The sequence below is a fragment of the Mirounga leonina genome, unplaced genomic scaffold, assembly GCF_011800145.1.
Source record: "Mirounga leonina isolate KUSES-001 unplaced genomic scaffold, KU_Mleo_1.0 Mir_178, whole genome shotgun sequence".
In the NCBI taxonomy this organism is placed as follows: Eukaryota; Metazoa; Chordata; class Mammalia; order Carnivora; family Phocidae; genus Mirounga; species Mirounga leonina.
Genome location: NW_023270464.1, coordinates 24965896 through 24978482, shown reverse-complemented (window position 1 = coordinate 24978482; position 12587 = coordinate 24965896). Strand labels below are relative to the sequence as shown.

At 40.5% G+C, this 12587-nt stretch overlaps 1 protein-coding gene across 1 annotated transcript in view; it reads left to right on the top strand.

Annotated features, from left to right (window-relative positions):
• Positions 1–11595, top strand: part of BTBD1 (BTB domain containing 1) — a 43003-nt gene extending 31408 nt beyond the window's left edge. Inside the window, exons 6-8 of the mRNA XM_035024235.1 lie at positions 5703–5790; positions 9081–9227; positions 9727–11595. Coding sequence (XP_034880126.1) covers positions 5703–5790; positions 9081–9227; positions 9727–9885 — 394 coding nt within the window. The 3' untranslated portion in view covers positions 9886–11595. The remainder of the gene's footprint in view (positions 1–5702; positions 5791–9080; positions 9228–9726) is intronic.
• Positions 11596–12587: the final 992 nt, after the last annotated feature.

Here is a 12587-nt window from a genome sequence, read left to right as displayed (position 1 = left end):
GGGAGGCAGGGAGGTACAGCCGTCTCCTCGCGGGACCGCGAGTGAGCGGACCTCTCGGGAACCGAGAGACGGTAGAAGGGCTTGGGGGGCTTCCTGCGGCCCGGGTTCCGCTTGGCGGGCGCGGCGGGCCGGCAGGCCCTGCACCCGAATCGGCGAACTGAATCGGCGAGGCTTCCTCTCTGCGCGGGACCCAGCCCCGTGCCCAGTTGCAAGAGCTGGAGCGGGGACAGCGATCAAGAGGCTTGAAAGACGCTCGGGTATAATCCTGCTGGAACCGATCTTGCTGTATTCTGTTTTCTTTGGGTTACATATCAAAATAGAATAAGTACCCGTTTTCATAGACAGACCTTTTGGATTTTTACTTCTTCAGTGGCACTTTAGTATCCAACTAGGAACTAATAATACGTTTGTTAAAAAACAGAATCCTGAGGGGGAGGACTCATAAATATTGGGTGAAAACGGAAATAAAGGCATTTGTGGACTATTTAGTAATCATTCACAGTGAGCATATTATATAGGAAAATTTATGAGATGAGGCCAAAGTGTCACACGAAAGGACCGTAATAATCTACTTTTAATAAATAGAGTAGAAATCAATGATTTAAGCATTCAACTCAAGTAGCGAGAAAGTGAATAGCAAAAGAACAATAGAAAAGAGAAGGGAAATAGATAAATGTAGAAATTAATGAATTTAAAACTAGAATTAAGAAATCCGTAAGCTGGTTCCTTAAAAAAAAATCAAAATAAATAAACCTCAAAAATAGTAAAAGAAGAAAACATACGTTTAGAAATAATAATGGGGATATAATCATATACTAAGGCAATTTTTATTTTAATTATGTAATTCTCATCTGTGCTAATAAATTGAACATCTTGATGGAATGGATCATTTTATAGGCAAATATAAATTATCAAAATTGACTGAAGAAGAAAGCCTGAATAGACCAATTACCAGTGGAAGGAATTAAAAGTTATCAAAGAACTGTCCCTTCACAAGGTGGTTTTTACAGGTGAGTTTTATCAAACCTTCAAGGAACAGGTCATTTCCTTGAGCATTAAAAGAAGAAAATACTTCTTGATTAATTATTGAAAGAAGCATAACCCTTATACAGTAGTCTGATGAGACGAAAACATTTCTAGATCAGTCTCATTGATACAGAAGAACTTCTACGTACGGTATCAGTGCCTTGAATCTAGCAATACCTCAGAAAGATAGTACTGTATGAGCAAACAGGGTTTGTTTGAAGACTGAAAAAATGACTCAGGATTAGGAAATATATTAAACATCCATTCCCCACAGTAGCAGATCAAAGAAGAAAAGGAATTTGATTGTTTCAGTAGGTGTCAGAAAGACTTGATAAAATTTCACCCTCATTCCAGATATAACTGTTAATAGACCTGGTCTAGAAAAATTCTTTAACGTGATAGACTAGCAAAACCTCAAGATAGCAATGCTGGCCAGCCTTGCTGTGTTTCAGCAGTATTCTTCTAATTCTGGGTGATGTGATTTATTTATGATTATCATAAAGGGTAAGGAAATTAGAGCCTTGAGTACCGGAAAGGAAGAAGTCTTTTTCATTATTTGCAGATGACATTATCTACATTAGTACCAGTTCTCCCTTTTTTATAATAAAATATTTTATATCCCCTCTTTAATAACCTGAAGAAGGTCATAGACTGTATACTTCACACATTGTTTTTAATTACCATAATGACCTAGTTGTAATGGAGCAGTAAATGTAGCTGAGATCAAATAAAATACATACTTCAGTACGTAGGCTCTGGAGCAGGACACACTAGAAGACAGACGGAAGCAGTCTGTCCATGCACACCAGCGTGCTGAGACAGCTATGCTTGCAGGGGACGGGTGTTAGCATACTAAGGTGTCAAAAACCAGGAGCAGTGTTGCTGCCAATCATGTCATTTTCTTAAAGGTTTCAAATAAAACAAAGAACAGTCAATCCTATTTATTTAGCTTCCAGATTTGCAGCTCTCTTACTCACTAAAATTTATTCGTACTCCCAAAATCAATACTCGCAAAGCTTTCTTAAGTCATAGGAAAGATTTTCGTTGCCAGGGAAGTGTGTTCCTATTTGAGGTCGCATGAGGAGGTGCTCTTTGCCTTCTTATTTCCGCTCTCCTGTGGGAATGGAGACAGTAGAGGGCAGTGCAGGGCAGGCGCTGGGCCCTGTGGGCCTGTGAATCCTAACTCTGCACCTGTTGGTGGGTGGCCTCTGGCAAGTCACTTAACACTTCTGAACCTTTGTTTTCTCTTTTGTAAAATAAAGAAAATGGAATCTATTAGGATGAGCGGTTTTTAGGATTATAACCCATGTGAGGTGTGTCAGTGTGTGTGTGTGTGTGTGTGTGTACATGTTCCCCCCAGGAGCAGTGGTTTAGTATTTGTGGCAACTTTATAGAATATGATTAGTGCAAATAACAAGAATTGACTATATATTATTTCCACTATATATTAATCATCTCTTGTAAAGGTCAATGAATATTAAAATTGTCATAAAAAAAATCTTTGAAACACTGTGTGATGCTGGGGACTTGGAGACCCCACTCTGCAAAGAGAACAGAGGGTTGGATATAATCCCCTAATTCCTTCCTTTGCACAGACGTAAGACACATCCTCTCTGCAGAAGTGGTCTTGCTTTATAACAACAACAAGCAAAAATCTTTGGTTTGTAAATCAAGTAGGATTAGGTTGAACTCTTGTAGTTCTAAATGAATTTGTCACCTACGTGAATTCTGATAGGACACTTAAAAGTTGATTGGGATTCTTTGTTTTGGGAGACTGTCCTAATCATTGCTGGCTCCTTCCAGTAGTGCCCCTAATCCTCTGTGAAAACAGAGCTTGGCCTTCTTGAGGACAGAACTCCTTTTGAGAACAATGGATCCATCTGGATAACCTCAGGATCAGTAAAAATCTGTTAGAACCAATGGAAGAGAATAGTGGCCGCTTGTGAAATGTATATGCGAAAACCAGTGATGTTCCTATGTGTCATCAGAATTCAGTTACAGAGATGGATGGTGGCAAGGGTTGAATGTGCTCAGGCCCACTGAACTGCACACTTAAAAATGGCTAAGATGGTACATTTTGTTGTATATATGGCACAATAAAAAGATGAAATTTAAAAATATTTAGATTTTCAGTTAAAATATTAAGAAATATCCCACTTACCATAGTGACAACATAAAGGAGCAGGAATAAATCCATTAAGAAACACACGGTCTCGTACCTTTATGAAGAACTAGAGAGCTTCGACTGGAGTCAGTGTCTTTCCAAACTAAGCCCTGTGTGTTACGCAGTTCCTTTCAGAAGTCACATGTGTTTGGTACGGAGGAGTGGCTTGGCAAAGTTATTCTAAATTTAATCTGGAAGACTAGATGTTTCTCTTTTTAAAAGAGCAGCATGGATCGAAAGTGAAAAGTATTGTAAAGTTAAAGTAAGTGTTATATGGAACCTAACATAGATGAGCATTTAGAAGGGGAAGAAAGGATTAACCACTGGGAAAATAAAGTTAGATCCTTTCTGATCCCATCTACAACTATTGGTATATTTAAATTTTAACATTAAAAAAATGAAATCATGAGAGTGCTAGAGGAGGTGAATGTTATGATGGGGTGAGAGAGGCCTCTTTAAGCTTGGCAGAGGTCATAATTTGACTACAGATAATCCAACATTTTTACTTCCAAAGCCACCATAAAGTTAATAAGTAAATGACAAACAGGATACTTTCCGTAATGGATATTTACTGACAAAGCACAGCTATATAACATGGCCTTTCAAATCCACATGAAAAAGACATTCATCAGCAGGGAAAAATGGTAAAAGAACATGAGTATTTCATTAAAGAGACAATCTAGTAGATGGTAAGCATATGAGCAAATGTTTTAACTCATTAGTAATCAAAGAAATGTAAATAGAATTTGTCAGTCATCAGTTTCTCAGTGGCGCAAAGACATGAAAATACTCAGGATTGCTGAGCATGAGATAGAATCAATTTTTGTTCCCTGTGGGGTGGAAAGTGTGCTAGTCTTCCCAGAAAGTAATTTGATAATGTTTATCTAAAGCCTTAAGAACATGCCTTTCATTTTCCTCAGCAGTTCTACTTCTAGGAATTTATTCTAAGGACATAATTAAGGCCCTACAAGATTATTCATCACGGCACTGTTGTATGATAACAAAATCACAAGTAACCTAGATTATCCAACAATGAGAAATGAGTTAAATATAGTGGACCAGTAGTAATCATTTACCTTTTTAAATGAGAAAGAAGTTGCAAAAAATATGTGTGTGTGTGTGTGTGTGTGTATTCTGAGATGATTTTTAAAGTAATGTGTTCATAGAAAACAAGTCTTATTTTCCCATTGTTAAAAAATAGAACTTAAAGTCTGAAAAGAGAGTGCACCAAAGGATAAATGGGGGCTATCTCTGGATAGTAGATTTAGAGGTGCTTTAAAATTGTCCTTGTTTGTTTAGCTGCATTTTCTAATTTTTTTTTTTTACAGAGAATATATTACTTTTTTAAAATAAGAAAAAACCCGTATTATGAACGATATATTTAAAACTCTTAAGGCAGTCCTGGCACTGGACTGTAGTGGGTAAGAGCGTGGGCGTTTTGGCCCAAGCAGACCTGCAGTCGTGTCCCAGCCGTGCCACACTTTGTGACGCAGGCAAGTTAATTTCTCTAAACCTCAGTTTCTTCAACTGTCAACACGGAGGATAATAAAAACCGTACTGCGTTGTTGAGTTTATAGAGCTGTTACGATGATTAAAGGAAATAATTGATGTAAAATCTTGAAGCCCAGCACCCGGCCCAGGAAGGACTCGGCGTAGTGGTGCTCAGCGCCGGAGTAGTGACATTGACGTTGCTACTGAGGAGGCTGAGGGCCCCTGCTTTATGTCACAGGTGCTCGCTGATCATACGGTCTCTCAGTGCTGCTTGGGCTTACTGTCAGTTTTTGTACATTCATAAATGGAGTAGGGTGGGTCTGTTTCTTAACTGTTATGACCAAACTGGACTTGCTAATTATTGCAGCATGAGATCTCATTCTGATCCACCTGCGTAAATCAGGTCCTGACCCTGCGCTGCACACTGTGATCTGTTACGGCAGCCGCTTCCTTCACAGCTCTGATCACAGCCTGGAATTACCGATGATTCCTTTGCTTACTTGCCTGTTACTAGCGACCTCCATTTGGCTACAGGTGCGGTGTGGGTAGACTAGCTTGTTGACCATTATTTCCCTGGTGCCAGGCCCAAGATCTAAATCTGACAGGCTGTAAGTATTCATCAAGCTGAGAAATTGTTCTAGTTTGGGCTGCTGGGTTTCGGTCCTAATGGCTGACAAATTTGTGTTCCTGAAGGAGATGGGCACACATATTTGGACTAATACGTCATTAAAATTATCATTACAACAAAAGTGGGTGTTTAGGTTAAATAATTTCCTTTGACTCTCAGAAATGTATAGTACAGAAAACAAATTCTACTTAAGTTAGCATTAAGTTAAAATTTACTCTAGAAGGAGTTTTTTGGTAAACAGATAACACCTCCAAGGATATCAAATTTATGACCGTTTTCCTTTTTATGAGCAAAATTAGTTATTCCAGGTAACACTTAAAAGTTTTATAAGCCTTCAGAATATGAATACTTATTGAATTATGTGTATTATTTTGTATTTGATTTCATTCTCAGGTTCACAGTTAATAGAAGAATCTCTATAGTCGGATTTGGTTTATATGGATCTATTCATGGTCCCACCGATTATCAAGTGAATATACAGGTACACTTTCTTCCTCACTGTATGTAATCTTGAAATATAACAAACGTAATTTTACAATAAGATCTCATTTTGACAAAATCCAGATTTCAATATAATTATCAAAGGTATCAGAAAGCCTAGAGAGTTCTGTTTTACAACCAATCAAGAGTGGTTTCAGAGAATTGGGGTCCTGGGGTCCTTCGCAGAAGCATTAGCATAGAAGGAGCTCTCCTTTCTCCAGGGAACACTTCTATCGGTCATTCCTGCTGTGCATTGGCTGTCTTAAAACATCCACCGGCTTTTTCCATGGCACTTCGAACTCCAGGGCTTGAAATTGTTTAATTTCTCAAAACTATGAACACCTTCTGATTCCTGATTGTCTGACTAGACCCTGCCTCATGCTTTAGATCTGCTCCACCTCAGTTCTTAATCCGGAAGAAAGTTAAATACCTCTCACACTCCCTTCCAGTAAACCAGTGTTCTCCCACTATTGTGATTACACACCCCAGTTAGTAAAATTGTTTTCGAAACACATCTACGCTGGGTTTGTATTTACAAACTATGCACATGTGATACTGTACTTTGATATTATGCATAAGTTAAAACACGAAATATAGAAATGAGAAAAGGAAGTAAACAGTGAAAACTTTGTAGAAAATAACTTTCTCTAAAATGTTACTAATATATTAATGTTAATAGTAAAAACCTTGGTGAACTTTATGTTCAAAATACATCATGAGTTTTCAAAATACGGAGCAGTTCAAAGGTCTGATTTGATGACTGTTGAAAGAGATTCCTCACTACCTCACAAAGATCCCTTGCTTCATATGGAAGAATCGCATTATTGTTTCTGCTCATGACATTATGCTCATTGTCTAATCCTGTCTGCTAAAGTTACATTGTAATTCAGCTGGGGCGCCTGGGTGGTGCAGTCAGTTAGGCCCCTGACTCTTGGTTTTGGCTTGGGTGGTGAGATGGAGCCCCGTGTTGGGCTCTGCGCTCAGTGTGGAGTCTGCTTGGGATTCTCCCTCTCTCTCTGTCCTTCCCGCTCATTCTCTCTCTCTCTCGAATAAACAAATAAGTATTAAAATAATTTAGCTGATGGACCCCTGGCTGGCTCACTCAGAAGAGTGTGCACTTCTTGATCTTGGAGCTATGTGTTTGAGCCCCTCAGGTGTAGAGAATAAATAAATAAATACTTAAGAAAACGAAATCAGCTGATAAATTTACATCAGTCATGTCAATTTGTCACTCTTACAAACCAATTAGAAAGTGACTTTTTTTTTTTTTTAAGATTTTATTTATTTGAGAGAGAGAGCATGAGCAGGGGGAGGGGCAGAGGGAGAAGCAGACTGTTGAACAGGGAGCCTGACATGGAGCTCGATCCCAGGACGCTGGGACTATGACCTGAGCTGAAGGCAGGCACTTAACCGACTTCGCCACCCAGGAGCCCCAGAAAGTGATATTTTTAATATTTTTAACAAATAGGTTCCAAGTGCATTGAAATTGTTTGAAAGATTTTAAAGGTTAGAACATTTTATTTTTATTGTGTTAAGTGCAGTAAAACCACAGCAAACCTCTGAGGGGTATAAAAGCTTTTCATGATAACTCCCCATTTCACTTTATAAGGAGTATTAAGATCCTATCCCAGGAGGATCCGTGAACCCACTTAAACAGGCTGTATAATCTTCAGGCCTGAGAGAGGGCATCAGGGATGTAGGTATTACATTGAAATGGAAAAATATAAAAACTCTGAGTAAAATGAGAAATAGGACTTGTCTTTACTTTCTTCCCCCGGTGGCTAGCGTCACACACCCTCCAGATCCACCGCCAGATAGACCATCCTGGGTCTGAGTCTCAGCTCCACCCCCTCGAGGTGTGATGGTGGGCAAGTTATATAGTGTCCCCCAGCCTCAGTTTCTTTGTCTGCGGTGTCAGCCGTGGCACCCACCGTACAGCTCTGTGAGACGGGATGTGTGTGAAGTATTTGCCACGTGCTCTGTCGCGGGCGTTGCTGGAATTGTTAATGGGATTCACACAGCAGCCTTAGGAAGAAGGCAAAGCAAGTTTTCCCCCAAGTGAAACAATAAAACGGGCTCAGAGAAGTGCTGCGGTCTGTTGTGGATTCTGCTGCTACCATCGGATCCTGGGGCTTACTGCTTGGCCCCAGGACACCAGCATGCTGCAGTTTTAAGTGTTGTTGTTTTGTTTTGTTTTGTTTTAAAGATTTTATTTATTTACTTGACAGAGAGAGAGCACAAGCAGGGAGAGAGGCAGAGGGAAAAGCAGGCTTCCCGCTGAGCAGGGAGCCCGATGCAGGGCTCGATCCCAGGACCCTGGGACCATGACCTGAGCCGAAGGCAGACGCTTAACTGATGGAGCCACCCAGGCGCCCCGGTTTTAAGTTTTTTATGGAACTGTGATAAACATTTAGAAAAGTACACATATTTCTAATGGTACCTGTGGCTCGCTTTTCATACACTGAACACACTTGTGCAGCCAGCGGCCAGATCAAGAAACAGGGCATTAGAGTGCCCCGGGAGTCCCCTTGTGATCTTTCCAGTCACTATCCCTGCAGAGATGACCACTCTCCTGTTTTTATCAGATGTAAATGAAAAGGCAGGTCTTTGAGCCTCAGCCTCTGCACGTGCTGTTCCCTCGCACGGACCTTTGTAACCTGGTAAGCTCTGGAGCTTTTAAAATTCTCCTCTGTGCAGCCTCACCCCTTGCTGACAAAATAAAATTCTCCTCCACTGAGCAGCTTCACCTTACGTGTCGCTCTTACTGCAAGCGCCATACTGAACTGTCACTGCACACACGTCTAGTGACTAGAAGCTCCTTGAGAGTGTGTCCTTCTGTGCCTGGCACAGATTATGGAACTAAACTGAAAACCCAGGACTTTCACATTTTCCATATCTGTGTACCTGAATATTGCATTTCAGGTCGTTTTAATTTCAGTAAATACATTTCGACGTAGGAAATGCTGTGAGAATTTTCTCGTGGCAAGACACAGGCTAGCAAGGAGTAAAGGCCCATTTTCCTCAGCATCTAAAATCCAGGGGCTCTAAAAACCAGTAACCCGAGCCGTGTGTCTTCTGTGGAAGCGCCTCTGTCCTGCTGCCACGCCCCAGTTAGCAGGCATCCTCCCTGCCCCTGACGGCCTAGTAGAGACATCTCGGGGGGTTAGAGGGGAGTACAGAAGAATTACACAAGAGACGCAGTCGCTCTTCCTCAGGGCTCCGTACTCCTTTCTGTGAAACCTGGCTTCAGTTGATGTAACTCAAGTGTAACTTCTCTTTGAAAAATTACAGATCATTGAATACGAAAAAAAGCAAACCCTGGGACAAAATGATACTGGATTCAGTTGTGATGGGACTGCTAACACATTCAGGGTCATGTTCAAAGAGCCTATAGAGATCCTGCCCAACGTGTGCTACACGGCATGTGCGACACTCAAAGTAAGTCTTCCAGAATGTTCCACAGGGTGAACTGGGGGGTTTCCTCTTGCATGTTACAGAGTGGTTTTCCATAGAAGCTGAGAGTCCCTGACGATAAAGTCTTTAGGAAGAGGGGAAAGAAGGAAGCTGGGAGTTAAAGTACTCTCCACTGGAGAAGCTTATGTGTAATTAAGTTTAAGATATATCAAATAGCTTCTTAGCACAGCTCGCAAGAAGTAGCCCTTTGCTTGAGTAGGAGTTTGAATGTTTGACAGAAGATAAAATAATTATTTTCTTAAAACCATTTCACTGTTGTCTAAAAGCGGACTTCTACATTCAGTATTTTTAATCATTAACTGGCTTTGTAGCAAAAACTTCATTTTTCATGAAATGGTTTAACATAAAGTTTCATATAAGAACTATAATGAAATATAATAGATTGTTAATCTAATTAAAACACCACATTAAATTGAGTGCTTATTAAATGAGAATTACTAATGAACCTTTTGTTCTCATTTAGGGTCCAGATTCCCACTATGGCACAAAAGGATTGAAGAAAGTCGTGCATGAGACACCTACTGCTAGCAAGACTGTTTTTTTCTTTTTCAGTTCCCCTGGCAATAATAATGGCACTTCAATAGAAGATGGACAAATACCAGAAATAATATTTTATACATAATTCAACATTCTGATACATCTTGGCTAAATAGTACCATACCATCTAGTCTCAAAGGCATAAAAAACTGGCCACAAAAAATAGTTTGAGTGTTATGAATATTTAAAATTTTAAGATAAGAAACATTTTAGTTTCTTAGAGGAGATGAAGAATGTTGATTTAAATCTCTGCATGGTTTAAAAGCAGATTTTCCATTTTCTTATAACCTTAGGGGAAAAGAGAACTGGGCGTAACTATTTAAAAAAACAAAACAAAGCTCAGGTCTTTCAGCTTTATCTTGTATAATTTCATAGATCAGCTGACTCCTGGTCTTTCCACAGTTTTATAGAAAGATTCTTGTTTCAGACAGCTGGTTTTGTTGTTGATGTTGTTTTAACTGTTGTGAAGGTTAGATGAGTTGGACTTACAGGCTTATCTATTCTGAAGGTTACATGAGATGGGATGGGTCAGTATTCCTAAAGAATTCCCATTAATTCACATAACTAATTTCAGAAAATTAAGAAAACTGACCTTATATTTGGAGTTTTGAAGTATCTGGTTGTTAGCATTCAGAATAGTGCTAGAAGTAGGCCTAATAAATGCCCAAGAACATTCTCAATGTATTTACAAAAAAGGATATTTTATAATAGTATATAGTCGTGTTACGTAGTACAGTTTTAAACTATAGATGGAGTTTGTACAGATTCACAATAATGTGACATAAACAGAGGATCTAAAGGTAGAGTCTAAGACTGGATTCTTTATCACTGAACTGCACCATTGTCCTCGTGTGTCTGTGTGGGGGATGCTCCTGAGAATGCCCGAGATTGAGATGGCGCTGCTGGTGGCGACCGGCCAACCAGCGTCAGTTCCCCATTGGGGCGATAATCTTACATAACAAGAAACTGAATAAAATACTGACCTTTCTAACAACTACTTTGAAATTTTAAAGAGAACCAACAGAATCACTCCTGAAAAGTATACTTACTGTCACCTACACAGTTCTACCCAAGAAGTAAGATACGTTTCATATTTATGACCTCACTCATGTCACAGGTACAGCTGTATTAGGAGGGGATAGGAAGTATACCTGGTAGAGTAACATTTGTATACTTTTTTATAAAGCAAAATTTTTATATAAATAACATTCTCTTTTTCCCTCAAAAGTGATTATCTTGTTAAAAAAAAGCTTATGTGTAATTAAGTTTAAGATCTATCAAATAGTTTTGGAAGATGGTTAAAAATCACAATTCTTTTAAGTGACAACTTAAAAAGAATTGAGGTTTTCTAAATAATAGTAATTAGGACAAAAATTTTTCATCTAAAATAGCACTTCATTTTATATTTTTAAGAAGGTAGTGAGGTGTGTTGGTGGCGGAGGTCTCAAAATTGCTGAAGAAGGGACATTTTTCTATCTCTGGTATCTTATGGATGTAAACCTCAGTTAACTGGAATATCTATGAAATGTATGTGGTTCTGGTTAACTAAAGATTAACCAGCAAATACCCTGTAGTAACCGTTTTGGAAAGTACTTCTACCTTGCAAAGTATAGTATGCCCTGGGTAAGTAAGTTAATGTTTTTTTGACATTTGAGGCATTTCAAATGCTTTTCAAGTATGTTGTACTGAACAGTGATTGTAACTGAAGGTAGCTATAGAAGGGCTAAGAAACGGAACTGTTCACTGATCCGGGACATCCCCTGGAATTTTTAAAAAAATAAATATTATCCTTTTACTTTTTTGTTATTTGTCTTTTTTTTTCCCCCCTGGAAGTTGAATATAAGACACTGTTTTGGGACAAGGATCCTAGTTAATTGGGGTTTAACCTTATTTTTAATTTATGGAAGTAATGCAACACAAAATAAGAGTGCCTCGCTGCTGCCTTGGCAGTAATCACTCCTGCCGTCTGTCTGCTGCTTCGTCCTTTTTTGTGGCCTCCGGTGTTTCTCCCTTGTTCTAATCTCAGGAGGTGGGAGCATGAAGACTCCTCTCGTTATTTACTCTGTTAGGGTTGTTTGGTGTTAATAATCGCTACCAGAACGATCGCTGTGTTGCGGGCTCTGCACTAAGTAGCTGACACATTCTCATCTGTGCCTCACATCAGTGTGAGTTAAGTACTGTTCTAAAACCCACTTCACACGCAGAGATTTCATGTTTCTAAAGGTCCGTCGGGGGAGGCAGGATATAAACCCAGGTCTCCCTCCCAAGCTGCAGCTCCTGAATATCCCTGAGATGATGCACTCTCCGCTCTCTGCCCCGCTGCCATCATCCTGGCTCAGGCCACCATCTTCCATCTGAGCCGCAGGTCTCCCCGCCCCTGCTCTGCTGGCCACGCTGCAGCCAGTGATCTTTTCTCCAAGCGCCAGTCCCTTGCTTCTGCCCACCTCCAGTTTCACCTCTTGCCGCATCGCACATCAGAGTATCATCTCCTCTCCTTTTACATTGTGGAATCCTCAGCGCCTGGCACAACGGGTGGAATGTGCCCGAGGGCTGAGGCTGCACGACGCTCCACATCCCCCTGTGGGCCGTGGGGAGCCGCGTCCGCACCCGCTGGTGGGCAGCAGGAGCCGGCCGACGCCTGGGCCTGTGCCCGCCTTGCCGCGCGCTGCAGGCCTTTGTTCCCAGGAGGAAAGAAGACCCGCGTAGCACAGCCTGCCTCCCTGGGGTGTGCGGGGCTGTGGTTGGGGGCCGTCGCCACAGGATTCAAGCCCAGCTCTCCATCCGCGT